The sequence below is a fragment of the Salvelinus alpinus genome, chromosome 36 (genome assembly GCF_045679555.1).
Source record: "Salvelinus alpinus chromosome 36, SLU_Salpinus.1, whole genome shotgun sequence".
In the NCBI taxonomy this organism is placed as follows: domain Eukaryota; kingdom Metazoa; phylum Chordata; class Actinopteri; order Salmoniformes; family Salmonidae; genus Salvelinus; species Salvelinus alpinus.
In genome coordinates this window covers 6615218-6643064 of record NC_092121.1, presented here as the reverse complement: position 1 = coordinate 6643064, position 27847 = coordinate 6615218, and the positions used below count along the sequence as shown (strand labels likewise).

Sequence of the window (27847 nt, the reverse complement as noted above, 5' to 3'; positions counted from 1 at the left end):
CAATGTGAAGATAGTCTACATTTGTGCGTCACCTACGCTCGACGTGCGTTTGCATTGAGGGGTCCTACATGTGCCTGGTTTGGAAAAAAGGAGAGAAAAACATTGTGATTAGTTCAAATATTTAGGAAAATAGCGATACAAATTTGAACTACCGCTCGTTTTGCACATAAAGGTAACGTGAAGTGTTTTTGTGCTGATATATTATCCAGAACAAGGTATCTACTTTATTGTAGAAAAGCGAAACATCATCCACCACAACGCAGCCTGGACGTTGGTTAGGGATGTCATTCATTCCCTATATAACCGCTATGGCTAACTAGCTAGCGATCCCACCAAAACATAGCTAACTAGCTAAGAGATTATTGTAACTACTAGATATCTGTATTACAAAGTTGCACATTTTAGGCCTTTTTAAAGTGACCCATTGTTTTTGAGGTGTGAGTTTGATGGGTTTCCTTTTCATTATTTTCTCAACTTACCCGCCAATGCATGTCTATCTAGCTAACATTAACGTGTAGGTGTGTGCGTATGTACCTGAAACGTTATACATGAACATCTTAACTAATTGCAGCGTTAAAGTAGACCACATTCATTGGTTTGTAGCAGGTACTCTTTGCGGAAGGATAAATCATGTGGGTGTGTGTGATGCAATTTTAATGCGAATCCATTATCTTTTCCTCTTACCCAGTCCCTTTCACAATGGAGACGGACCTGTATGACGAGTTTGGGAACTACATTGGGCCAGAACTAGACTCTGACGAGGATGATGATCTGGAGGCAGATGACAGAGATGTGGATGAGGTTTGTTTACTGAAATCAACAGACAGCGTAGACGTTAATGCACATTACAATGCAGTCTAACATAAAAATGAAGTAGGTGTGTTTATAATGTCTGGTCAATACATGACATGCTTGTGTCCCCCTCTGCTTTGTGAAGGCTGATGAGGATGATGATGATGAGCCAGCTGATGCTGATGAAGATGTCCCAGGAATGGAGGTAGTTCTGCACGAGGATAAGAAATACTATCCCACAGCAGAGGAAGTGTACGGGCCGGAGGTGGAAACTTTAGTCCAGGAAGAGGATGCACAGCCCCTCACAGGTCAGACACCACACACACACACACACAGTTTCACTTATACACACTTAAGCACATGGATGCATTAATTCAGATACGATAGTGATAAACTGATTCACATTTTCTCTCCATCCCCATCAGAACCCATCATCAAGCCTGTAAGGAACAAGCAGTTCACTCTGATGGAACAGGAGCTACCTTCCACTGTTTATGACATGGAGTAAGTAATTGACCGTTCACCAGTTTGACTGTTGTAAACTAGACCTGCGTCTGTCTGTCTCTGTCTATTCTCACAAAAGGTCAATGTTTAACCCCACCTCTCCTCCTCTGCGCAGGTTCCTGGCTGACCTAATGGACAGTCCCGAGCTGATCCGTAACGTCACCCTGTGTGGCCACCTGCATCACGGCAAGGTCAAACGCTCAGCAATTGACCCGCTTTATAGCCAGACCTGGCTGGATCATGGATGTCAGTAGCTAGGTTGTTCCCATTATTGTGATTTTAATGGATTTGTTTCTTGTCTGCAGACGTGTTTCGTGGACTGCCTGATTGAACAGACACACCCAGAGATCAGGAAGAGAGACGACATGGATGTGAGTTTACTCTCCAACTAGACTAAACTGCCCCAAAGTTGCTGTTCTCCTTTCATCCTAATTTGGAGGAAATCCTCTAACCAGTTGTAATCTGAAATACTCTGTGTATACTGTAAGTGAGCCCTTAATTCACTGCATTTTCCCGTGGTATTTCAGCTCCGTTACACAGATATCCTCTTCACTGAGCAGGAGGTAAGTTGTTATTGTATTCCGAGCGACGACAAGTTCTTGCAGAATTGTGCGTCTCCCATATAAGTGCATTGTGCTGACTCCTATGTGGTGCCTCCACAGCGAGGGGTTGGTATCAAGAGCACCCCCGTCACAATGGTTCTTCCAGACTCCAGAGGCAAATCCTTCCTCTTCAACATCATGGACACACCAGGTATGCAAATAAAAATCAAATCCAATGTTATTGGTCACATATACATATTTAGCAGATGTTATTGCGGGTGTAGCGAAACGCTTGTGTTCCTAGGAAACGTAGGGGAGATTAAAAGAGTAATCAAGGGGCGGTTGATTGATTGTAATTTCCCGCCTCACGGCGTGTGATGTTAGGTCAGCTGCTTTAGAAAGGCAGAGCGAGACCTCATACCCTTTGTCATCCCTGCAGGCCACGTCAACTTTTCGGATGAGGTGACCGCAGGCATCCGACTCTCCGACGGCATCGTGCTTTTCATCGACGCAGCAGAAGGCGTGGGTCCTCTTATTTTTCTCTTTTTAGCTCAAATCCACATTCACCATCTCTCCATCTTGTGTCGCACTTCTATTATCAGACTTTGCTGCTATCTGGCCTAAAGACGCAGGCTTTTCTGTTTCCACCTCTGAGGCCTGGCCCCAGGAAGTCAAATGTACCAGTCCTAACCCAGGCCTCTGCTCCCCTGTGTGTCTTTAGGTGATGTTGAACACAGAGCGTCTGATCAAGCACGCAGTCCAGGAGCGTCTGGCCGTCACCATTTGCATCAACAAGGTGGACCGCCTCATCGTGGAGCTCAAGCTGCCCCCGACAGACGCCTACTACAAGCTACGCCACATAGTGGACGAGGTCAACGCCATGCTCAGGTACTGATGTGGGGAGGGCCTGGTAACCATGGCTACGGGGCTGCCACTGAGGGGTGTGGTGGAAAGGAAATATCGACTGATTTCAGATGAGATTACGACGAGTAGCAAGCAGAGCGCAGAGCATTTGTAAAGACGATTCCATTGCAGAGTGAAACCATGAATGTGAAAACAAAACTACTAGCATCGAGATTAGCCTGTTGTGGTATAGTGTTCCAGTGCGTGTCATTGACTGTGGCTCCACTCTCCCCTTTCCCTCAGCACCTACTCTACAGACGAGAACCTGGTGGTGTCTCCTCTCTTGGGGAACGTGTGTTTCGCCAGCTCTCAGTACTGCGTTTGCTTCACCCTGGGCTCCTTCGCCAAGATCTACTCTGACACCTACGGTGAGACCCTCCCCCCCTAGTTCCACACACACTGGTCACTTTCTCCCACACCTTTTGATATGTGTAACTGTAAACACATCTCTGACATGACTAGACCTGGTAGGTTCTCGTTTTAACCCTACGAATAACTGTTAAAAATGACAACTGTCGTTAACCCTTCTCTCTGGTGTTGCAGGTAACATCAACTACACAGAGTTTGCCAAGAGGCTGTGGGGAGACATTTACTTCAACCCCAAAACGTAAGTGGTTTCCATTCAGGGTCATTTAGGCTTTTTGTCTGTAATGCACGACGATAACCCTGTTTTGCCTTCTCTCCTCAGACGCAGGTTCACTAAGAAAGCCCCCACCAGTAACACCCAGCGTAGCTTTGTGGAGTTTGTGTTGGAGCCTCTGTACAAGATCTTATCCCAGGTAAGACCCCTGTAACGCAGTCCTCTCTCCTAGATAGAAGACACATCTTATACGCTACAAAGCGTAGATGAGCGCTTTAGTGTAGACATGTCTGTTCCCTGAAAAACACACTATTCCTATGAGCCCCCAAAAAAGAAAAGGTGATTTTGCATCTCTCTCTCTCTCTGTGTCTCTGTCTCCCCCCCCCCCCCCCCCCCCAGGTGGTTGGTGACTGTGACACATCTCTGCCTCGGGTGCTGGATGAGCTGGGCATCCACCTGGTCAAAGAGGAGCTGAAGCTCAACATCAGACCGCTACTCAGGCTGGTCTGTAAGCGCTTCTTTGGAGAGTTCACCGGTACGTACGCCATCCCCCGTTTCCTCTCTGACCTCCACTGCCTCCTCATATACCGCTCAATAACTGTATCTCGTGTTTAATCTTATTCACAGAGGTCATTTACATTTAAGCCATGTTTGTCTTCTGCCGTTTAGAGAGGCTTAATTCTGTTGTTCGCGTTCTCGTTATCGGCTCTTACTGTACGTTTGCGTACAGGATGACTCGCTGTACGTGGTTACCGCTCTAGCCAGTGTGTCTGCCTACAGCCTTGGATAATCACTGGTATAATTGTACACAATGTTATGTTTCTGGTGAATGTGACAAACACGTTCATGTGAAGCCGAGCATGACCTCCCTCCCTCCTGCAGGCTTCGTGGACATGTGCGTGCAGCACATCCCCTCACCACAGGGGGGCGCCAAGAACAAGATAGAGCACAGCTACACTGGAGGACTGGACTCGGACCTGGGGGAGGCCATGGCAGAATGCGACCCTGATGTGAGTGTGGCGGAGTGGGGAGAAACACAGGGGCTGTGTGTGTGTGTGTGTGAGAGAGATGGTTTCTAATAGGTGGAATCTGTTTTCAGTGTTAATCAATAGCCTCATTTGCAACTGGAATCGCAATTAAGCAAGCAAGCGGGCGATTGGAATTGACTGGGAGTGAAGAAATAAATCGATCACAAACATTCCAAATGCCCTTCAGAGATCCTCTAGCCAATAATGAAGGGAGAGGCTTGAGATGTAACAAATAGTTGCTCTGTTAGACAAGGTTAACTAAGCTTATCTATTTCCTTTTACCCTCTTTCCTCTCCCTTTATCCCTTCTTTGTTGCTCGTTCTCTTTCCCCTCTTCTCTCCTCCCATCCAGGGTCCTCTGATGTGCCACACCACTAAGATGTACAGTACTGAGGACGGGGTGCAGTTCCATGCGTTCGGCCGGGTGCTGAGCGGTACCATCCAGGCGGGCCAGCCAGTCAAGGTGCTGGGAGAGAACTACACTCTGGAGGACGAGGAGGACTCGCAGGTCTGCACGGTGGGACGTCTCTGGATCAACGTCGCCAGGTAATGAGAGTCATTGTTAATGTGCCACCTCGGGGACACATCACTTGGCCTGTGTCCCAAATGGCACTCTATTCCGTACATGGTGCACTAATTTGGACCAGCGCTTAATGGGTCCTGGTCAAAAGTAACATGCTGACGAGACCGGACACGTCGTGTGTGCGAGCGTTGCAAAATAAATGTAGAAATCCATGTTATTCAATTATTGCACCCACACTGCTTGCGCGCGCCAACGAGCGTCTGCGTTGCCAAGGGCTAAAATAGAAGTCATTCCTATTTCTGATGCAGATCGCGATGCAAGTTGTGCCTCTCCCATCTCCTCATTGGTTTATAGAAGCAGGTACCCACGTGCCATCTCCTCATTGGTTATACCCACTTGGATGATTGAAAGACGAACAGTTTTGCCGGTCGTCGTGGTAATACTATGAAAGTTTAGACGCGATCACCATATAAGTTAAACGATGAAAAGGCCTGGAAGGAGGAGAGATGACTAGAAACGATTCGGTTGGCCGTTTTATGTGTGGATTAATTGGTGGAATAGAGGACCTTGTGCATTTCAGGTTAAATAACTCAATGTTTAAATCCCAGGACAAATTAGCTACCAACAGCAAGCTAGCTAGCTAAATTGCCATACATGTTTAATGCTTTTCGACCTGTCCCCAAATTAATGTAATTGGTTCAGAGTTTTGATATTTTAACCTGCGTGTCGTGATCGCGTTTGGTGTGGGGGGACAAAATAAATGTATGCACGCGCGCAGCTGGTTTGGGTTCCGTGTAACGTGCTATTAAGGGAATATGGGACCATTTGGGGCCAAGCATGAGTGTTTATTATAACAAGTTCATTAGTCCAATCCCTCTGTGTTTCTTCCCTAGTCTCTGGTCCTCAATATTATTATAGTAATTTGTTGGGTGCTGATAATTGTCCTATTTCACATGTACAAGTGTGTATTATACACATGTCAATTGGAGATGTTTTTTTTGCCTATCCCAACTCCCCCTGAGACGTCAATATATGTCATCTCTGTGTTCAGTATGAGATGTTGTCTGTCATTTACCCCAGCAGTTGTAGCTCAAACCCCTTCACGTTCTAAACCACAGGTACCAGATAGAGGTGAACCGTGTGCCTGCCGGCAACTGGGTCCTGATCGAGGGCTGTGACCAGCCCATCGTCAAGACCGCCACCATCACCGAGCCCCGGGGGAACGAGGAGGCCCAGATCTTCCGGCCGCTCAAGTTCAACACGGCGTCTGTCATCAAGATCGCTGTGGAGCCAGTCAACCCGTCAGAGCTGCCCAAGATGTTGGACGGACTGCGGAAGGTCAATAAGAGCTACCCCTCCCTCACCACCAAGGTGGAGGAGTCAGGGGAACATGTGATCCTGGGCACTGGGGAACTCTACCTGGACTGTGTCATGCACGACCTGCGGAAGATGTACTCTGAGATCGACATCAAGGTCAGTTCTCGCTCCCTCGCGTGTCCCTTCACCCAATTGGAACAACAAACGAATCTTCCTGTATCGGGATTGTAACGTCTTAAACAAAATACCCTTCATGTCTGGTGTTATTCCTTGATTGGTTTTCCAGTACTGAATGTCTCCCTCTTTCTCCCAGGTGGCTGACCCCGTGGTGACCTTCTGTGAGACGGTAGTGGAGACGTCGTCTCTCAAGTGCTTTGCCGAGACGCCGAACAAGAAGTAAGCATCCACCATCATCTCCCATTGGGTCACCAGTGACCTAGCCTACAGTACACTAAACGACTAGTGTGGACTGGCTGCGTCCCAAATGGCACCCTATTTCCTTCTGTGGTGCACTACTTTTGACCAGCCCCCATAGGGCTCTGGTCGGACGCAGTGCACTATATAGGGAATAGGGTCTCCTATGGGGACGCACTGTTTCATGTTGAGGTTAGTGTGATGTGTCTAGACCAGCTGGATGGGTGACTTGAGTGCTGTGGCTGTTTGCCTGCGGGGTTGACGGCTGTGCGTTTTGATTGACAGGAATAAGATCACCATGATTGCCGAGCCGCTGGAAAAAGGCCTGGCTGAGGACATAGAGAACGAGGTGGTGCAGATCACATGGAACAGGTACGGGACACACACACACACACACACACACACCTGCACACCGCCTATTCATGCAAAGAGTTCACCTGCTGTATCCTCCTACCTGTCCACATGTCAGTGTCTCAACCCAAACAGACACCTGCCATCACAGAACACCTGTCTTGACCATACCTTGAGGCCTATCCTCCTATCCGCAGCTGTAGCTCAGTGTGTGTGTGTGTGTGTTTTGGAAGTGGGCAGTGTCCGGCCAGCTGTATGCTGCTCATCTGTGAACCCATCTGGGCCTGGCATTGCCAACGTGAGCCACGGTGCCAAGGCAGTGACACACTTTAACTTGACTTGATTAAACAAACTCTGTCCCCTCTGTTCCTCTTCCTGTCACCCCCACCCCACATCCCCATGGACGCCACTCACTAATCCATCCTGTTTAATCCCTGGTTCCAGGAAGAAGCTGGGAGAGTTTTTCCAGACCAAGTATGACTGGGATCTGCTGGCTGCCAGGTCTATCTGGGCCTTTGGGCCCGACACCACCGGGCCTAACATCCTGGTAGATGACACCCTGCCTTCTGAGGTGAGACCAGGGCTCTGGGGTTGGGATGGGTAAGGCTGGGCTAGGGGTGGTGTGGAGGGCTGGTGGTCTTGGGGTCATCCTGGGCTGAGGTGGGTTGGGCATGCTAGGGCTCTGGGGTCAGCCTGCCTGTCTCTAGGCCAAACTGTAAACAGACGGAGTGTGTTGTGTGTTGGAGTGGTTCAGATTGACTGCTCTCTAGCAGACGTGTGAAAATGCATCGATGGATGTGTCAGTGTGTTTGGCCCTCTGACACCGGTGTGACCGTGGTGACATTGACCCATTGAGTGGCACGGACAGCAGTGCCCGGGTCATCGGGCGCAACCACCTCTGTCTTTTTAGTGTTATGCCACCTGGAAGTCAAGGGAATATTATGATCAATGAGAACAATCAATCTCTCCATGGTGATCTTTGATTATGACACACGAATCACACTGTAGGGTGTATTGAAGGCGATTTTGTGTCCACTTGTATTCAGACGCGTGTAGCTTTGCATGAGGGATATGTCTCCAGGTAGTTGACGGTGCGTCGTTGTGTGCAGGTGGACAAGGCTCTGCTGGGCTCGGTTAAGGACAGCATCGTACAGGGCTTCCAGTGGGGCACCAGGGAGGGGCCTCTGTGTGACGAACGTAAGTGTCTTACCACTCTTTATCACTCACAATCACCTAACAGCTAAACTCAGCAAAAAAAGAAACGGTCCCTTTTTTCAGGACCCTGTCTTTCAAAGATAATTTGTAAAAATCCGAATAACTTCACAGATCTTCATTTGTAAAGGGTTTAAACACTGTTTCCCGTGCTTGTTCAATGAACCGTAAACAATTAATGAACATGCACCTGTGGAACGGTCGTTAAGTCACTAACAGCTTACAGACGGTAGGCAATTAAGGTCACAGTTATGAAAACGTAGGACACTAAAGAGGCCTTCCTACTGACTCTGGAAAAATACCAAAATAAAGACGCCCAGGGTCCCTGCTCATCTGTGTGAACGTGCCTTGGGCATGCTGCAAGGAGGCATGAGGACTGCAGATGTGGCCAGGGCAATAAATTGCAATGTCTGTACTGTGAGACGCCCAGGGAGACAGGATGGAAAGCTGATCGTCCTCGCAGTGGCAGACCACTTGTAACAACACCTGCGCAGGATCGGTACATCCGAACATCACACCTGCGGAACAGGTACAGGATGGCAACAACAACTGCCCGAGTTACACCAGGAATGCACAATCCCTCCATCAGACTGTCCGAAATAGGCTGAGAGAGGCTGGACTGAGGGCTTGTAGGCCTGTACTCTGGAGCGGGATGGATTTGGAGGTGGAGGGTCCGTCATGGTCTGGGGCGGTGTGTCACAGCATCATCGGACTGAGCTTGTTGTCATTGCAGGCAATCTCAACGCTGTGTGTTACAGGGAAACATCCTCCTCCCTCATGTGGTACCCTTCCTGCAGGCTCATCCTGACATGACCCTCCAGCATGACAATGCCACCAGCTATTCTGCTCGTTCTGTGTGTGATTTCCTGCAAGACAAGAATGTCAGTGTTCTGCCATGGCCAGCAAAGAGCCCGGATCTCAATCCCGTTGAGCACATCTGGGACCTGTTGGATCGGAGGATGAGGGCTAGGGCCATTCCCCCCCAGAAATATCCGGGAACTTACAGGTGCCTTGGTGGAAGAGTGGGGTAACATCTCACAGCAAGAACTGGCAAATCTGGTGCAGTCCATGAGGAGGAGATGCACCGCAGTACATAATGCAGCTGGTGGCCACACCAGATACTGACTGTTCATTTTGATTTTGACCTCCATTTGTTCAGGGACACATTATTCCATTTACGTTAGTCACATTTCTGTGGAACTTGTTCATACAAATATTTACACATGTTAAGTTAGCTGAAAATAAACGAAGTTGACAGTGAGAGGAGTTTATATGTCCCCTCCCTAGCTATCAGAAACGTGAAGTTTAAGATCCTGGATGCGGTCATAGCGCAGGAGCCTCTACACAGAGGAGGAGGACAGGTCATCCCCACAGCCAGGAGAGTGGTGTACTCTGCCTTCCTCATGGTGAGATCATCCCCCTCTCTCGCTCCCTTACCTTCTCCTTTCTTCCATCTTTCATTAACTCTCGCTCCCTCTTGTTTCTTATCCTTTTTCTCCTGATTTTCTTTCTCCTGAGTTTCATTACCTTGATTGAAGCGCTGGTTTCTTCTGGCTTTCTCTTTTTTTTGTATTGACGTGTGATAGCTTCCCTCTTTCAAGGGTTTTCTCCTTTGTGGTTGGTTCCTTGCATCCCTCCATCATTGCCCGCCTCTCAACTTCTCTTCTCTCTGACTTTCTCCGCTGTTCTTTCCTCCCCTGTCCTCTATCTTCTCTGGCTCTCCCTCCTGCCGTCCTCTGGTTCTCCTAATGGCTGTCCCTCTCCTGTCCCTCCCAGGCCACCCCCAGGTTGATGGAGCCCTATTACTTTGTCGAGGTCCAGGCCCCAGCTGACTGTGTGTCTGCTGTGTACACAGTACTGGCCAGACGGAGGTGAGGCCCGCAAACCGCTAAATAACTATGTCTCCTCTGTACCATCCCAATTACCCCACCCGTAACTTCTTGACTGACATTTTTAAACCTTCACCTGGAAAGATGAACGTGGTAATATTGTGCTGATTGCTCAGATGTGGTGATTTTTGTTATTTTCTTTGTTACAATTCTATCTGCTGTGTTTTTGTGTTGTGCCACAGAGGTCATGTGACCCAGGACGCCCCCATCCCCGGGTCTCCCCTCTACACCATCAAGGCCTTCATCCCAGCCATCGACTCGTTTGGCTTCGAGACTGACCTGAGAACACACACACAGGGCCAGGCCTTCTCCCTGTCCGTCTTCCACCACTGGCAGGTAGGATCACACGGACGGACACAATGATGCCAGAGTCACGAACCTCGTGCTCATGCCAGCCACTCTGAGTAAATTGGTTTGGATGCTGACTAGAAGGGTGTTGAGTCAGCAGCTATTGTGTACACTACAGTTGTCTCTGTCTCTCCCCCCCCCGTGTCGTGCGTCTCTCTCCCTCTCCTCCTCTTTGACTGTGTCAGGCAAAATTAATTTGCTCCCGTCGCCCTCATTTTCCCCAGCCTGCTTCTCTCCTCTAGTCTTCCCCTCTTCTGTAAACTGAAACGCAGGCTGTTCCTCCTCTAGTAGCGTGATCGTCACCCCCTCCCGGTGTGGTGTGACGCCGTTTAGCGGCCCTGCTCCATCTGTTCATTGGGCTGCAGACGCTCCATTGATTTTCCTCCCGTCCAATCTTTTACCCCCGCGGGCCTGGGGTTTTGTTACAGCACAGTCCTCGGATTTGTCCCAAATGGCACCCTACTCCCTATTTAGGCTAGTGCACAGATATTGACCAGGGCCCATAGGGCTAAATAGGGAGTAGGGTGCCATTTGGGATTGGAACGCAGCCCCACACGGAGGAGGGAGTGAGAGATTGCAGAGTTGGCGAAACAGCCCCTTGCCTGATTTGGGGCTGAGATTCCCCCCCCTGCTCTCCCTCCGATAGACATTTACACATGAAAACGGGATTGAGGTGTCGGTGAAGATGATAGGTTTAAGTAATCATTTTAAAACGCCATTCCACTCAGAAGTAGATGTGCTAACGTCGCAGCAATGAAGAGCGCGACACGGAGTGAAGTGACAAGGCGCTGCCGTGTTAGTTTTGGCTGGCTGTAGGTGACGGTAAATCCCCCTGACTCAGTGACATCGAGAACGCCGACTAACTAGTAGAGAATGAATCGCGTATTTGAGTGGCGAAACGTGTTAAGGACAGTGGTGGTGACTATTATAGGAGGCCTCTGCTCGGGTTTCAGCGTCTGTATGTCTATGTGTTTGTGTGTCCCATAATGTGATGCCGTAGACTAGATGTGGAATTTCTCAAACTGAAATTGTCCTTTGCACCCGTTTTTCTTTTCAACCCTCGTCTGACCCCTGTTTCTTCTCTCCTCTCCCCCCAGATTGTCCCTGGTGACCCCCTGGACAAGAGCATCGTGATCAGGCCGCTGGAGCCCCAGCCTGCCCCTCACCTGGCCAGAGAGTTCATGATCAAGACCCGCCGGCGCAAGGTACGTATACTACCCACCCCCCCCCCTCACCATGTCTGAGGGAAGGTGTGCATTAATAAGTATGTACTATCGACCCGGCACATCACGACCGTGTGACTGACCGACTCCATGGTTTCCACGCAGGGTCTGAGTGAGGATGTGAGCATCAGCAAGTTCTTCGACGACCCTATGTTGTTGGAGCTGGCCAAGCAGGACGTGGTGCTCAACTACCCCATGTGAGGTGTCCGGAGACGGGGAGAGAATGACCAGGGTGCTACCCTCCTCCACCAGCACCACAAGCAACATCCCCACACCACACTGTATGGAGCTATAAACCCCACTGAGGTGGGTGGACATTGTCACAGAGGGAAGCAGGGTCTGCCGGTTTAGTTTCCTGCCTTCATATTGGCGATTTTATGTGGACTTTGTGAACCAGGTGAGGTCACTTAAGTTAATCAATGAAGCACGGACGTGGAACCCGACAGACCCTGCAACCTCCTGTTAAGACTTTGCCCGCCCGTGCTCTCCTTCTAAGAGGGACTTTTTTTATTATGATATAACGGCGTCTAAGGTTGTAGGGGTTGGCGTGATGTGGGATAGCAACGTCTCTGACACCCCTCGTCATCAGCGCAATGAATAATACTGCTGAGGTGTTTCCCCTCTCATCAATGTCTTGTGCTTATTTTTTTACATGTATAAATTCCCAAATATTTTGTAGGTGTAAGATGACTTGAAAGCAGGCTTGTGTGTGTGATGTTTTTTTTTTTTTTTTGAAATTGGGTGTCTTAAGCCTGTTTTGAGTTTAAAAAAAAATCTGCCTGTGAAATGAGTTTTATTTGGATCTATAACCAACTGAGGTAACTTTAGGTTCTTCACTTCATTCCAGGTGTTTAGTTTGGTTCACATTCAGGGCCCTTTTTCTGAAGTTACTGTATATACGTCATGACCTTGAGGTCTTGCACCTGTATATGGGCGGCGGTGTTCAGCAGAAGAGCGGAGCGCCATGCTTCAGCACAGGCGTCCGTGTGAATGATTGGTATGTCTGTTTGGGGTGCTGTGTGGGCCGTGACTGATGGACAGGCCTCTGGATGGGGAAAGGCAGGCACGGAAGATGGATGTCGGGACCAGGGTCACATGCACCACAAGTGTGCTGCCCTGTGCTGGAGAACAAAGCCTCTATCTTAGACTTTCTGTGATTCCTCCCATTCTATCTCCTCAACTGTATTGGAGGTGTGGCGGCATATTCCTGCTTTACCAAATGAGGAGAGTTACAAACTACACACCAGTCAGAGTTATACTTAAACTACATCTTTAATAATAATAAGCTTTGCAATAGCATTTGACTTTCAACAATTCACTATTTCTAATGAACTGTTGAAGTGACTACAGAAAAGTACAAAGATCTTTTATAGCCACGATACACCCCTCAACTTACATGGCGAATCACAGATCTTAGGAACAGTTCACAAAGGTTAAGATTTGTATGGAAGATATCTATAAAACATAGCAGACAGTTACTGCTGTGTCAACAGATTTCATTGTAAAGACCAGTGTCTGGCCCCCTTAATCCAAAAGGGAACCATCTCTCCCTGGTACGGCATAGAACAGAACCATTAGCTCATGTTCTCTGGAATGCTCTAGGTTTTATCACCCAAAGACATCGTAAATCTCCTCTGTCAGTGCTATCTCATAGAGGCCCATCCTCAGTGGAACACACACACAATACTCTTTTCTGTCGAATAAAGCAACCATTATAATGCAATACAAGCATTATAACATAATCTTGCAATTTTCCACGACAGTCAAAGGTCCCTCCCCTAGGACCTTCTTCTCCAGTGGGTTTTTGAGAAGGAACCGAGCCCAGATTGAGAAAGGTAGCATGATAGGAGAAAGAAGGTCAAACAAATGGACAGACTGATGGTTTTATTGCTGACTGCGCCTCCTCCTTGGTGCCCTGATGATAAATGTTAAGAGTAAGTATGAAGTCAATGATTCCCAATGCTTTTTCCACTGTGACCCATCTAAAGTCTGAGTGCACAAGGAATTGGCTCTGAGATACAAAATTTGGCAAAAACTCGTGACATGTTTGCATAATAGCTTAAATACACTGCTCAAAAAAATAAAGGGAACACTTAAACAACACAATGTAACTCCAAGTCAATCACACTTCTGTGAAATCAAACTGTCCACTTAGGAAGCAACACTGATTGACAATAAATTTCACATGCTGTTGTGCAAATGGAATAGACAACAGGTGGAAATTATAGGCAATTAGCAAGACACCCCCAATAAAGGAGTGGTTCTGCAGGTGGTGACCACAGACCATTTCTCAGTTCCTATGCTTCCTGGCTGATGTTGTGGTCACTTTTGAATGCTGGCGGTGCTTTCACTCTAGTGGTAGCATGAGACGGAGTCTACAACCCACACAAGTGGCTCAAGTAGTGCAGCTCATCCAGGATGGCACATCAATGCGAGCTGTGGCAAGAAGGTTTGCTGTGTCTGTCAGCGTAGTGTCCAGAGCATGGAGGCGCTACCAGGAGACAGGCCAGTACATCAGGAGACAGAGGAGGCCGTAGGAGGGCAACAACCCAGCAGCAGGACCGCTACCTCCGCCTTTGTGCAAGGAGGAGCACTGCCAGAGCCCTGCAAAATGACCTCCAGCAGACCACACAGACTCCATGAGGGCCCGACGTCCACAGGTGGTGGTTGTGCTTACAGCCCAACACCGTGCAGGACGTTTGGCATTTGCCAGAGAACACCAAGATTGGCAAATTCGCCACTCGCGCCCTGTGCTCTTCACAGATGAAAGCAGGTTCACACTGAGCACATGTGACAGACGTGACAGAGTCTGGAGACACCGTGGAGAACGTTCTGCTGCCTGCAACATCCTCCAACATGACCGGTTTGGCGGTGGGTCAGTCATGGTGTGGGGTGGCATTTCTTTGGGGGGCCGCACAGCCCTCCATGTGCTCGCCAGAGGTAGCCTGACTGCCATTAGGTACCGAGATGAGATCCTCAGACCCCTTGTGAGACCATATGCTGGTGCGGTTGGCCCTGGGTTCCTCCTAATGCAAGACAATGCTAGACCTCATGTGGCTGGAGTGTGTCAGCAGTTCCTGCAAGAGGAAGGCATTGATGCTATGGACTGGCCCGCCCGTTCCCCAGACCTGAATCCAATTGAGCACATCTGGGACATCATGTCTCGCTCCATCCACCCACGCCACGTTGCACCACAGACTGTCCAGGAGTTGGCGGATGCTTTAGTCCAGGTCTGGGAGGAGATCCCTCAGGAGACCATCCGCCACCTCATCAGGAGCATGCCCAGGCGTTGTAGGGAGGTCATACAGGCACGTGGAGGCCACACACACTACTGAGCCTCATTTTGACTTCTTTTAAGGACATTACATCAAAGTTGGATCAGCCTGTAGTGTGGTTTTCCACTTTAATTTTGAGTGTGACTCCAAATCCAGACCTCCATGGGTTGATAAATTTGATTTCCATTGATAATTTTTGTGTGATTTTGTTGTCAGCACATTCAACTATGTAAAGAAAAAAGTATTTAATAAGAATATTTCATTCATTCAGATCTAGGATGTGTTATTTTAGTGTTCCCTTTATCTTTTTGAGCAGTGTATAACAACTCTATGAGTAAGGAAGCAGGGCTTGTTTCAGTTGACTAATAATGGATTATTCCCTTATTTTGATGACTTGGTGTGTGGTTAACTCTGGCTGTCACACCTAGAGAGCTCTGACATCTCAGCTGTATGCCCATCACGATAACTCGAATGGACACGGAGACGCAGGGTCGGGGACGGGACTGGACCTGGAGGGTTAAAAAAAGGTTTTGGGTAGCTTTGACATTTTGACTGAATGTCAATCGTGAGAACTGTATGGGTTTGGTTTTCATTCGCGGAGACATCGGTACATGGAGATATGGATACTGAGATATCTTCAGTGTGTATCGTCATGTAAAACAAAAAATGTATCCCGGTCCCACACACTGTTGAATGTTCCAGCAGGTTATTAAAAGTCCAATGCAGCCATTTTTTTATCTAAGGTATCAAATCCTTTCTGGGTAACGATTAAGTGATTGTGTGAAATTAAAATGGTTAAAAAAATAAACAAATAGCTTCTTACCAAAGAGAAATTTCTCAAGAAAGAATTTTGCTAGGACTGTCTTGGAGGGGAACCTTTTTAACTAGCTGTTATTGGCAGAGAGGTTTGGACCCCTCTTACTTCTTAGCCTATTAACTAATTTACTAATGTCACCTGGCAGGTCAGAATTCCATCCCACCAAAACAGGCTGATATTTCAGCCGTTCATTTCAAACAGCTCTTGCACTAAAAGGGCATTATCATAATTTTCACAATTTCACAGTATTATTCCAAACTCATAGTGTAGAAATAGATATAAATCATAGGGAAATCAGGTTTTTGACTGCACTGGGCCTTTAAATGCAACTTTATAAAGGTTTTATGACTTTACTTTTTGTATCTTGCACATGTAGCCCGTCCAATGTCGTCAGTGTCAAACACGGCATTTACAAGAGTCAGTTTGTTGATATATAACCAAGTCCCCTCCCCTCCTTCGATGGCATCTGTTGTGACATTGTATATGATCAAATCCCTCTTCCACACTGCTGGTATGTACTGTACAGTGTGTGAATGTGTCTTTTAACCCTCTGCAGTGGTCCTATCTCTCCCTACCCCAAGTTGGCTGGCGTGAGTTGTGATCGTACGTGGCCCTGGGCAGCGGGACGGATGGCAGTGGTTCCTAGCAGTATGTATGAACTTTCCAATTTGTAAGTCGCTCTGGATAAGAGCGTCTGCTAAATGACTTAAATGTAAATGTAAATGAATGCACGTCCCCTGAGCGCTCGCTGCAATCTGTGGACTCTGTTGCTAAGTATAAACGAGAGACACTAGAGACTGCTCTCTGCTATGGCCTGGCTGAGGGCACCCTCTCCAGCAAGGCCTTCCCTTCCCTCTCTCCTCTCATCCACTCTCATCTGTCTCTTTTCATCCTCCTTTTCATCTGCTCGATCGCTCCGCTTTTCCTCTCCGCTCGTCTTTCATCTCCTCGGTCTATTTTCTCCTACACCTCTTGTTCTGTCATCTGCCTCTCTCTCTTTCAGTCTCACCTCTCCCTCTCCTCTACATCACACGCAGTCACATACATTCCTCTCATATCCACCTCCCAGCAGAAGACATATGCATGTCTACTGTGATAAGAAATGTAATAATATATATTATTTACATTAGTTTGTTAGTGCGACCAACCACAGTACCGGTAGACTGAGCAGTGACTGGTGGCTAAATGCTAAATCTATTTCTCCCTTTATCATGACTAGAGAGTGGTAGACAGTAGGTGGCTTGATGACAGAGCTGTATGTATACGTAGAGGTTATTTCCTAATCCTTTAATGGGGTGCAGGGTTTGTGGCTGCCCTGACCTCCCCTCCATCCTTCCCTTCCTGAATAGTCGGCACATGTCCTAGAGGCACACGGGGGCGCCATTGCTGCCTGGCCGGCCGGTCCGTGGCAAGTGGTGGTCCGGCAAGGTCGGAATACTGAACAAACAAAGGGAAAGGAAAAAAACACATGACTGTGTGACTCCCTCACCCCTAGGGCACCTGAAGGACCCAAAACACTGAATCATCATCCTCCGATGATGAGAGATCACAGGATCTGTAGAGGTCATGCCACACTGCAGAACACAGCCAGCTAGGCAGGGAGAGTCGGGCTGGGGATGGCTGCACAGACACATGCCTGCCCGGAAAAGCGAGACAGAGGGGGTGGAGTACATTGGAACCACATTGAAGAATTAGGCCTCAAAGTTAACTAGCCTGGTTTCAATTAGCCATGTGTTCGCTGGCTTGAGGCTTCACACAAAGGCAGGTCAACACCAGACCCCACCTCTCTCAGTACTGAGCAGTTTGTTAGGGAATGGCATGGATGGATGGATGGATGGATGGAGTGGCTATGTTCCTTTCCAGTATGGAGCAGGAGTGAGAATGTTAACGTTCTTTCCAGTGAATCAAGAATGGAAGATTTGACTCCATGGGATCATGATATGGAAGGGACTCTTTTGGAACTTAATCTTCCCCTTGGTACACTGTTGTCTTGGGCCTGGCGGTGGAGATTGTCAATTACACACTACATTATGGGTCATCCAACAGAGTGAATTCATCAAAGTCGTATTGGGATCCCAACTTTCCTCTCTCCTCGGGCTCTTGGTGTTGAGCAGCAGCAACTGAACAGAACTAACGAGTGTAAACCTGGCATCAGCCTCTTCTCTGGGCGCCCTCACAGGCAGAGCCCAGACCCAACCAATCCTGTCAAGCCTGTCCTGATTTGACAGGCGCTATAACTATGGAGAGAGGATGAGGGACTGCCACTGGTCACAGCGGGAACCCGGTTCCGTTGTCACTCTCCGTTTCATTGCCCCAAGGTTATGTCAAAAAGGACCTGCATTGTTCTACCGTTGGAACTTTCCGTGTCTCTTCGCGCGCTTCTCAGTGATGGAAGTAGAAAACGTGTTGTCAGCGCAACAGCTCCTTTCATAAGAAACGTAAGTCTTACATCAGGCATTTTTAGAGTAAGTACAGTCAATTCGATTTTGAATTGGCCATTGAGGCAATGTTAACATTCTATGGGTTTATGAGTTAATAGGGAATTAGATGGTGATTGGGTTACTCTAACATAAAATCTAACATTTAATTTGGAGAAGAAATAGCCTAGAGGTTATGACAATATTGTTCACCTTGTTTTTTTGCACTTCTAATTCTGCAGACAGTTCAAGGTAAGGTAAGTTTTACACAATTGAATTTGTTCAATTGAAATGTTCCCTCCCCCAGATATAGCTCGTATGTTTAAATAGTTATCTGTTAATGCAAAGGAATTGGCTCCGCGATGATGTGTATGATGAGATCCAAAATGTGTACAATCCAAGACGTGTAAACTGACGGGCACGCGCACTGTCAAAGATGCGCAACATCCCACCGTTCTTTCGCATCACATCGACACCACTGCGCTTCTGACAGAAAATCGAGCTGTCACTCCGGTGTCGTCGTATCTTCAACCAAAACGTGTCACCTCGAAGTCTAGTCAGCGACTATTCCATGCCAAATGGTGAACAAACGCTCGCCTGCCATAATAAATACGTGAGGAGAAGTCACTGTCGGATTGAGGTGGATTAGACCAGCTGAAATCACTTGCACAAAACATCAACTCTCTGGTTTTCCGACGATGAACCGATCCATGAAGGGACAATAAGATGTGAGCGATTCGTGGCTTTGTTCGAAATTTAGAATTGCGGCAAGCCAATTCAGCGACAGACATGTACAAAATAACGATTGCTCTCAATAATTTGTCTGAGAAGATGATGCTACTGTTCCATATGCAAAGAAGCCTTTAGACCCGAGAATAATAGGCTACCAAAATGACAAGACTGTTCTGGAATGCGCTCATTGGGATTTTGGCATGCATTTTACGCAGCAGAGAACTTCGCTTTAATCGACGTACTCGTATCACGAGATAATACTAGTTATCCTCGGAACATGGACAAAGAATGCACAAGCCTTCCCTGATGTGATGAGATACTCTTCAAGTTCACTTGAGATTTGGAGCCAACGATATCAACACCGACAAATTCAATTTTGGACTGTGTGTAAAGCCAGAACCGACAAATAATTTCACGGGAACACCGTATCTTCTGTATATTAAAGCATCTTCACAGACTCGCATAGCGGTAAGAATTTCTACACTATTCAATAATGATACTGCTCTTTATTTGCCTATTCATTGTCTGCACGAGGTTGTGTTCCGTAGTGCGTGTTGGTTAGCCTTGGGTAACTAATGCGGCTTTGCAACAATGGCAAATCGAACGCACATTTTTGCATGGTCTATTTTTTTCATAATTTGTGATATACATTTTGCATTGCCTGTTTCACCGTTATGTTGCCTACAGGCCTACTGTACCTTAATATCACCAGGAGGGCAACTCTCAGCCGACCACACCGGCATGCACATGTGATCGGAGAGGCGGATTGTGCGACGTCAATCTATTGTGTGCGTGCAATCCGTTTGCCCATCTCAAATGAATAGTCTACCACTGGTTAATTGTATATATGGTTATTTAAAATAAGTGTATTGGTTTACATGTCAATATGCGCTTCATTAGCCTATCCTTTGTTACAGAATATTGACAGTTGTCATGTTGATTGATCTTTTGTAGTATGCCTTTAATTTAAATGTATATAGCCTTTAGGAACTAGTGCTTGACTACTACATAGATTCATTAACGATAATGTGCAGTGCGCTCAATGAATGGGATTAGCAAGCGTGCCTTAGCCACAGTCGATGAGTTGGGGACAATAGGCTCTGGAGCGTTAGCGATTGTTCATGGTGTTTAGTATTTGCTACTGTGCACCTTTGCACAATAAGACAATACACAAGGGAAATGTAGTTGTCAAGATGTACATATACCTTTTTAAAACGTTATTTTTTTGGAAAGGTTGTTAGGCTATTCAGAATATCTTAATGGTGTGTTTTTGTCTCATGCGAATATGGTAACATTAAACATTATATATCCTTTCCTTTATGACGTTAGTATTATATAACAATTCAATTATTACATATGTTATTAAAGGCGCAAAAGTGAGTCGTAGACAGTGGAAGAAGCTATACCGTGATTTTCAGAAATGGCCTTCCTTCCCATAGCCAGCTATTCCATTTCTCTCCATTCTGTGGGTGTTGCTTCATTAACCACCTGATTCTCTAATCCATGCAAGTATTCATTTTGACCAACTTCCCTCTCCCTGGATATATTTAATTAATCTGTAACTGGTTCAGTCAGAGGCACTCCCATCCCTTAATATGGTTAACCCCAGACATAGCCTGGATATTCCATTCTTATGTTACTGTAATGAGTTCCTGTTCTATTATCCCGTATGCACTTTAAATATACACCGAACAAAAAATATAAACACATCCTGTAAAGTGTTGGTCCCATGTTTCACGAGCAGAAATAAAAGATCCCAGAAATGTTCCATACAAACAAAAGCGTATTTCTCAAAAATGTTGTCCAACTGTTAATGAGCATGTCTCCTTTGCCAAGAAGCTGATTAAACAGCATGATCATTACACAGGTGCACCTTGTGCTGGGAACAATAAAAGGCCACTCTCAAATCTGCAGTTTTGTCACACAACCCGATGCCACGGATGTATCAAGTTTTGAGGGAGCGTACAATTGGCATGCTGAATGTCAACCAAAGCTGTTGCCAAATAATTTCATGTTAATTTCTCTACCATAAGCCGCCTCCAACGTTGTTTTATAGAATTTGGTATTACGTCCAACCGGCCTCACAACCGCAGACAACGTTCTGAACAGAGTGCCCCAAGCTACAGACAATGAACACAATTGCATTTTATCAATGGCAATTTGAATGCAGACGAGATCCTGAGGCCCATTGTCGTGCCATTCATCCGCCGCCATCACCTCATGTTTCATCATGATAATGCACAGCCCTATGTTGCAAGGATCTGTACACAATACCTGGACGCTGAAAATGTCCCAGTTCTTCCATGGATTGCCTACTCACCAGACATGTCACCCATTAAGCATGTTTGGAGTGCTCTGGCTCGACGTGTACGACAGCGCTTTCCAGTTCCCGCCAGTATCCAGCAACTTCACACAGCCATTGAAGAGGAGTGGGACAACATTCCACCAACCACAATCAACAGCCTCATCAACTCTATGAGAAGGAGATGTGAGGCAAATGGTAGTCACACCAGATACTGACTGGTTTTCTGATCCACGCCCCTACTTTTTTAAAGGTACTGTATCTGTGACCAAAAGATGCATTTCTGTATTCCCAGTCATGTGAAATCCATAGATGAGGGCCTAATTAATTTATTTCAATTGACTGATTTCCTCATATGAACTGTACCTCAGTAAAATCTTTGAAATTGTTGCATGTTGCGTTTATATTTTGGTTCAGTATACATCCGGTGTAGTATTTAACACGGACAGACTGGGATTGACTTCAACATGTTACAGTGACTTTGCACCAAGCTGCAGGAACACAATACAATGTCTGTCTACAAAATGCAGATACATTTTACATAGCACAGAAAAAGCTCTAGTCATGAATCCTGCGTATTGGTTTGTATTAAATATGGATGATATCTATTTATTCTGTGTCTCCTCTTTGGTGAGATGACCATTGAGTCAACCCCTCATTCGCTCCTTTTTCCCAATATCTTCCTGTCCTCCTCTCTCTGCTTTTAGATTTAGTAGGTGTGTTTTGGCCTTTCTCTTCATTTCCTCCATGGGACTGTGGTACACATATTTGTTAGGCAGTCTATCGCTGTCCCCCTCTACAACCGCTGGACCATCCTGAGCTCTCATTTTAGTCCCTGGAGAGTGTGCGGGAGACCCGGCCACTGTAGGGATGAGGGGGGGGGGGGGGGTCAGCAGGGAGACCAGCCTCCCTGGACCCAGTGCTGAGAGAGGGATGAGTAGCAGATTCTGTGTGGCAGCAGAAAAATGAACACCATCCCTCCCCATCAGTATTATCATGACGGATGTGCTCTTCTCCTATTTCCATTCAAACACACAAATTGCTCTCTGTTGAATCATCTGTTGTGGGAAACCACTGGGCCAGACTTATACTGTAAAGAATCCAATAAAATAATGGATAAACGGATGGAATAAATCATGGATATTAGAGTCTGCTAGGTGGTAGAAGAGAGGGATTCGTCTCCCCTTGAGTAATAGTGTAGAATGTAAAATAAATCATAGCTGTTGTAAAAAAGTAGGCTAATCATGGACCTCAAAATAGTCAACTTCTGAATGATGGTGTACGCCGACGGACTGTGTCTTGCAAAAGATGTCCTGGAAATGTAGTGTGCTCTTTCAGAAAAGGATTTGAAATCCACCTTCTTTAAATGGTGAATGTCGTCGCAGAGGGTTCCTCACTCTCCGTAGAATTTTCTAGCTGCATGGCACACGAGCTGAAATGCCGAGGCATTATGTGCATATCCAGTATAGCGGATGTAAACACACCTCAGATTTAACCCTGGTCACACAGCACACAGACAGAGAAGACTGAGGCGTTGTGTCTGAAATGCAAATGCTTTAGACTCCCTCCGTTTTCCTCTTGGCTAGTGCTTTTAGACTTGTCAAAAACCAAAAACGGAGAATAATCTTGAAGTAGAATGAAGGGCCCTGTTTAATCAAATACTGTAAATGGTTGTTGTAAATTGGGTTTGTTGCGTGGAACTAACCGACTTGGTCTGGTATGCAGTTTTGGCAAAATTTGAGTAACATATGTTCTTTTTTTGGTGGGGAGGGGGGCCTGTATAACTGACCTGCCTAGTTAAGTAAAGGTAAGGAAATGTCTCTGGGTTTTAAGGTGGTTTATCTTGTGGAACAGTTATGGTATGAACATCTTGGCTATGGATTGAGCCGGTCTTGTGAAACTGTTTTCACATGATGAGTCTTGCTAGTCTCTTAGAACTGTTTCAGTTTCCCGAAAGATATTGATACGATTCATTGAACACTTGACCACCATTTTGTGACACAAAGCACTCCTCTAGCCATTGACGGAAGGTCATAATGTGTGTGTGTTAAGGAAGCGAGTAGAGGATTTTTAAAAATGTGTGTGGGGAGTGTGTTAAAGGAAAGTGCCTTTCTTGAGAAAGACTTTGACCTTGCTGTTTTTTAAACAATTTTCTTTTTCTTCCAATTAATGTGTAAGATCAATGAGTGTGCACTACAACTACACACCTTCTTTGTTCTTGCTTGTTCTTAACACTGACACAGAAACGTGGTGGGGCGGCTTTAGTCCAAAACACAAGACTAACCACTTTATTTGGCAGTCGTACACAAAAGGTCCAACTGAAATTTGACTTCTGCTTCATCCCAACCCTTCCCGAACATTCCAACAAAATTTTGCAGCGGGGGAGGGATCGTGTCCTTGTCCTCATGACTCATGATGACTTGACGTCAGTCTGAGGAGAATGTCCCCTGCAGTCACCCCTGCCCCCCCCCCTTAAAACGCAAATGTCCGTAGTTGGCATTCCACGTGTAACGATGAGTCTGTCATTTTGTTAAGCAACAGAAATGGATCACTTTCCTAACTAAGAGAATCCGTATCGTCATGATTCATACACCATATTTATCAGGGTAATTTCTCGGGGGGGGGGGGGAGTCAACTGTGTCATTTGTTAAAATACGTGCACCCCTCAGATATTGAAGACTTGTAGACGGGCTTATATAGAGCCAGGAATGTTCATCAGACCAGACGTCAGAAACTGTATATCAGTGTAATAAAGGTCTGTAATGCAAAGGAAAATGTCTGTGTGTGCATCCGTGCGTGCGAGCATCTGTGCGTGTGTGCGTGTGTGTGCGTGTGCGTGTGCGTGTGTGTGTGTGTGCAGACTGTGATGTCTGGTTTACCTCAGTGTGTGCTCCTGGGGGGAGGTGAGCAGCACAGCAAAATGCATACAGCCATGAGACTCCTTCCCACTGGGAAAGTCACTGCTGAGCACGGAGATCCGCTCAGACACATGTGCCTCGTGTAACACACACACAGCGTCTCTCTCGCTCACACACCATCTCTCTCACACACACACACACACCGTCTCTCACACAATCTCACAGATTCGCACACACACGCACCCCGTCTCACACACTGCTCATACACACGGAGACGTTTACGCGCCGTTCATCGTGGGACGTACATATTCACATGGATTTCTCAGTCTCGTGAGTCAGGACGCCGCGATGCGTTTACATACAAGCGTGGAGGAGACGGCACGGGGCCGTAACGCGTGGCGACAGGTCTCATGCCGACGGCCCGCAAGTCACTAAAGGGGTGGAGCCAGGAAGCTAAAGGCTGGCTGCACTACACACAGTAGGAAGGAATGTACTTTAAACACAGAGACGCTGGTCATTCACTCAATGAAACTTAGATCTATGTGTGTCGTGTGTGGGTGTGTGTACGTGGACGTTTGCGTGTGAGGTGCAGCTGTTGCTAGGGTGAAATATAACCAGGAGGGAGGATGCACAGTTACACTGTTCAAACATAATCGCACACTCAGTGCCGCTTGAATCGTATTATATTGAGATACTGTATTTTGGCTCCTTAAACCAAAGCCTTTCTTCGCCTGCCTGAGTTCTGAGCTCTGTGGCTAATAAGTAGCTCTAGACTAGCACACACACACACACAGTGTGATACTAAGGTGAAACACGCTGTGAAACACTGTGACAAATTATCAGCAGGTTGTCTCTGCTGTGGTGGAACACACAGAGAAAGCCCTTTCACACACAAACAAACACACACACACACACACAATATCAGCACACACGCAAGGGTCATCTGCAGGGCGCAGAGACTGATGTGGTCGTCTATAAGAATCCAATGGGGGATCTGTGTCACAGTGCTGTGCGGATTTGTCCAGCTGCGCTCACTGCTCATGCCCAATTGGTTTAGCTGGGCCAGACGTGGCTGCATGAGCTCTGTCTCTCTGTGTCCTCGTCACCAGGAGAGGAGAGCTGAAGACAACAGCCAAGCTCAGGGGCCACCGCAGCAGAGACAACCTGTTACTCCCTGGCAGCCAGACACAGCTATACAGAGAGGGGAGGAAAGGCACAGAGAGGGAAAGGGAGACATTTTGTTTGCTTCTTTGCTGACAGAATTTGTTTTGCTTATTCACAGTATTCATTTATGTCAAATCTGACATAATGATCTTACAACGAATAGATGTGAATGAGCAGCGGAAAACATGTCTAGTCTGAAACCAACTCTGAGTTGTCCAAGAGAATACTTTCGGTCAATTGAGCATCTTTAAGGGTCTGCAGTACACACGACCAAAACGGTAGAGATCGAGAGACAATCTGGTACAGGGTTATTTTTAGCCACTGCTACATGTGCAGTAAGGGTTATTTCTCTGAGACATCCCACTGCCTTTGGTCACGTAGCTGTCCATCCCAACTCCATATGGTGGATAGGCAAACAGGTGGCTAGATCTGCAAGATGACATCAAGAGATGGTAATTTATGTTAAATGGTTGAACAATCATGGTTAGTCAAGCATCACAGTAGTCCTTCACTTGCAAGATCTGATCAGACGGGTGAATTGTCTCCGATGGGCTGAAATATTCAAGAGGGATTTCTCCATTTATCCTGTGATCAGATCCCAGACGAATCACCGAACTGACGTTCTCCACAACTCTCCTCCCTGAAATAGGCTTCATCTATATGCTGATATGCCATTAGCTTTGTAAGCATGCATATTTTACTGGCCTGACTCGCTGTGGTGGGGTGGCTCAGTTAGAAAATGACTATGTTACACTTGAAAGATATGGGCAGGGTTGTAGAGAATCGAAGGACCGTGAATGTGAAAAGAAACCTTAGGTGCTGGTTTAAGGCCGGAAGCAACCGCCACCGGCCTTAAGAACAAGGACGAGGCGGATGTCCAGGTTAAGGGGAGTTTAATGGAAGGAGATGTCCACATTCATACACACATCACACACATCTGACCACCATCCAGTGAGAACGGACATGAATTGTGTCTGAAAATGATTGTGGTTCTGAAAAGAAAGGATAAATACATTTCGGCTGTAGCACTGATATAATATGCATGACATGAAAGTACAAGCTAGGGTACAACACTGTAATAAGGCCTAGCATAAATTAACTAGTAAACAGGCCCCATAAACTAGTGGTCCTGTACATAAACAAATATATAGCAAATATAGAAATGTCTACAGAATATAATTAGAATATAACCCAGATTATTAACCGGGTGGTTCAAGCCCTGAATGCTGATTGGCTGAAACTGAATGCTGATTGGCTGAAATCCATGCTATATCAGACCGTATACCACAGGTATTACACAAACGTACGATTTACTTGTCTAATTACATTGGTAACCCATTTATAATAGCAATAAGGCACCTTGGGGGGGTTGTGGTATATGGCCAATATACCACGGCTAAGGGCTGTATCCAGGAACTCTGCATTGCGTCGTGCATAAGAACAGCCATTAGCCGTGGTATATTGGCCATACACCACACCCCCTCTGGCTTTATTGCTGAATTATAGCATGAGCAATATACACTAATAATATAGCCTGTCACCATGCATGAGAAATGCAAACAAACGGCTAATGGCTACTAAGCATGCTAAATCCTAATGCATTCTGAATACAAATGCTAATGCTAGCACTCACGCAAATGAGAGCGTGAGCTAACTAACAAGCTCAACACAATATAATTATTGACAACAGACGCTACTTGGCTCCAAACCCACAAGACATAAAGATCTCTTGGCAGTTACGTTAAGCTGCAGTCACAATAGAACATCCAAACTGCAAAGGTATGTGACCTCATGCAGGGGAACGAGTAGCGTGACCTTGACCAATAAGAACTCAAATAAGTCTATAGGACTTTCTGAATGACTGAAAAACACCAGTAGAGTGTGCTAGAACAGCTGACCGAAGCTGGCTGTTTTGACTCTATTCTTCTGTCCACTTCTGTCCTTTCGCTCAACTTGTCTGCTTTAGTCACTCTTCTGCATAAATCCTTTTCTCTCCTCGTCAAACTCTAGGGAGTCGGCACCAACTACTTATGGAAGGCTACTCCGTGATCTGAGTTGAGGCAGAGAGAGAAGGGGAGGTCAATTTGAAGGGTCTTAGCTATGGGTTACGTTTAAGGCTGTCACAGTAACATTGCCCTAATCTCGGCTTCTCTTTATCACTCATTGACCTATTCTCTTCAAATCAGCTGTCAGTCAGCTGTCAGGCCCCTGTCAGATAATGACCTTTCATCTAAACAGATTATGGAACAAACAAACAAACAGACACAGCCGTCAGCTACGCACAGAGGCAGGTTGACAACAACATGAAACGATTGGGCAATAATTGAAAACAACCACGACAAAGTAATGGCACGCTCGTTGTTTTCCAACAGCCTTGTTACATCCCCACCATGAGCTAGCTCTCTCAGGACGATCCTGTCCTCTTCCCCCCTCCGGCCCGCGGTCTCTTCTCCTCCCCCAATCTCTTTCCCTCTTTTCCCCAAGTCATTTGTCAACAAAGTAACATTCATACATGAATAGGTTTCCATGGCCACGGGGTCTGGCGATTATCTGGTGGTGTGATAGACGGGAAAAAGGCCCAAAGGGCTGCACAGATGCTACATGCTACTCGGGGAATAGCTTCAGCGCTAACGCTTGGAGATTTCAACAACAAAAGA

General features: G+C 46.6%; 2 protein-coding genes across 2 annotated transcripts in view; both read left to right on the top strand.

Moving 5' to 3' along the window:
- Positions 1 to 14: 14 nt before the first annotated feature.
- LOC139565138 (116 kDa U5 small nuclear ribonucleoprotein component) lies at positions 15 to 12412 on the top strand. Its single transcript, XM_071385249.1, has 26 exons — positions 15 to 172; positions 689 to 801; positions 938 to 1100; positions 1218 to 1296; positions 1412 to 1487; positions 1602 to 1667; positions 1824 to 1859; positions 1959 to 2049; positions 2278 to 2360; positions 2560 to 2726; positions 2985 to 3109; positions 3285 to 3348; positions 3430 to 3520; positions 3721 to 3856; positions 4204 to 4331; positions 4701 to 4894; positions 5990 to 6344; positions 6502 to 6584; positions 6888 to 6974; positions 7398 to 7524; positions 8063 to 8150; positions 9453 to 9571; positions 9942 to 10036; positions 10237 to 10390; positions 11500 to 11607; positions 11731 to 12412. Exons 2-26 carry the CDS (start codon positions 700 to 702, stop codon positions 11824 to 11826), a joined length of 2913 nt encoding a protein of 970 aa, XP_071241350.1. The 5' UTR covers positions 15 to 172; positions 689 to 699; the 3' UTR covers positions 11827 to 12412.
- Positions 12413 to 12905: 493 nt separating this feature from the next.
- The window catches only part of LOC139565139 (gap junction gamma-1 protein-like), a 68065-nt gene continuing 53123 nt past the window's right edge, over positions 12906 to 27847 (top strand). The window contains exon 1 of the mRNA XM_071385250.1: positions 12906 to 19334. The gene's annotated coding sequence lies outside the window, so the exon portion shown is untranslated. The remainder of the gene's footprint in view (positions 19335 to 27847) is intronic.

Excerpts from the sequence above, each read along its gene's own strand:
- LOC139565138 (XM_071385249.1), top strand. The coding sequence starts at position 700 with ATGGAGACGGACCTGTATGACGAGTTTGGGAACTACATTGGGCCAGAA. Across the intron at positions 802-937 it reads ATGACAGAGATGTGGATGAG|GCTGATGAGGATGATGATGA; the intron begins GTTTGTTTACTG and ends TGCTTTGTGAAG. Across the intron at positions 3,857-4,203 it reads CTTCTTTGGAGAGTTCACCG|GCTTCGTGGACATGTGCGTG; the intron begins GTACGTACGCCA and ends TCCCTCCTGCAG.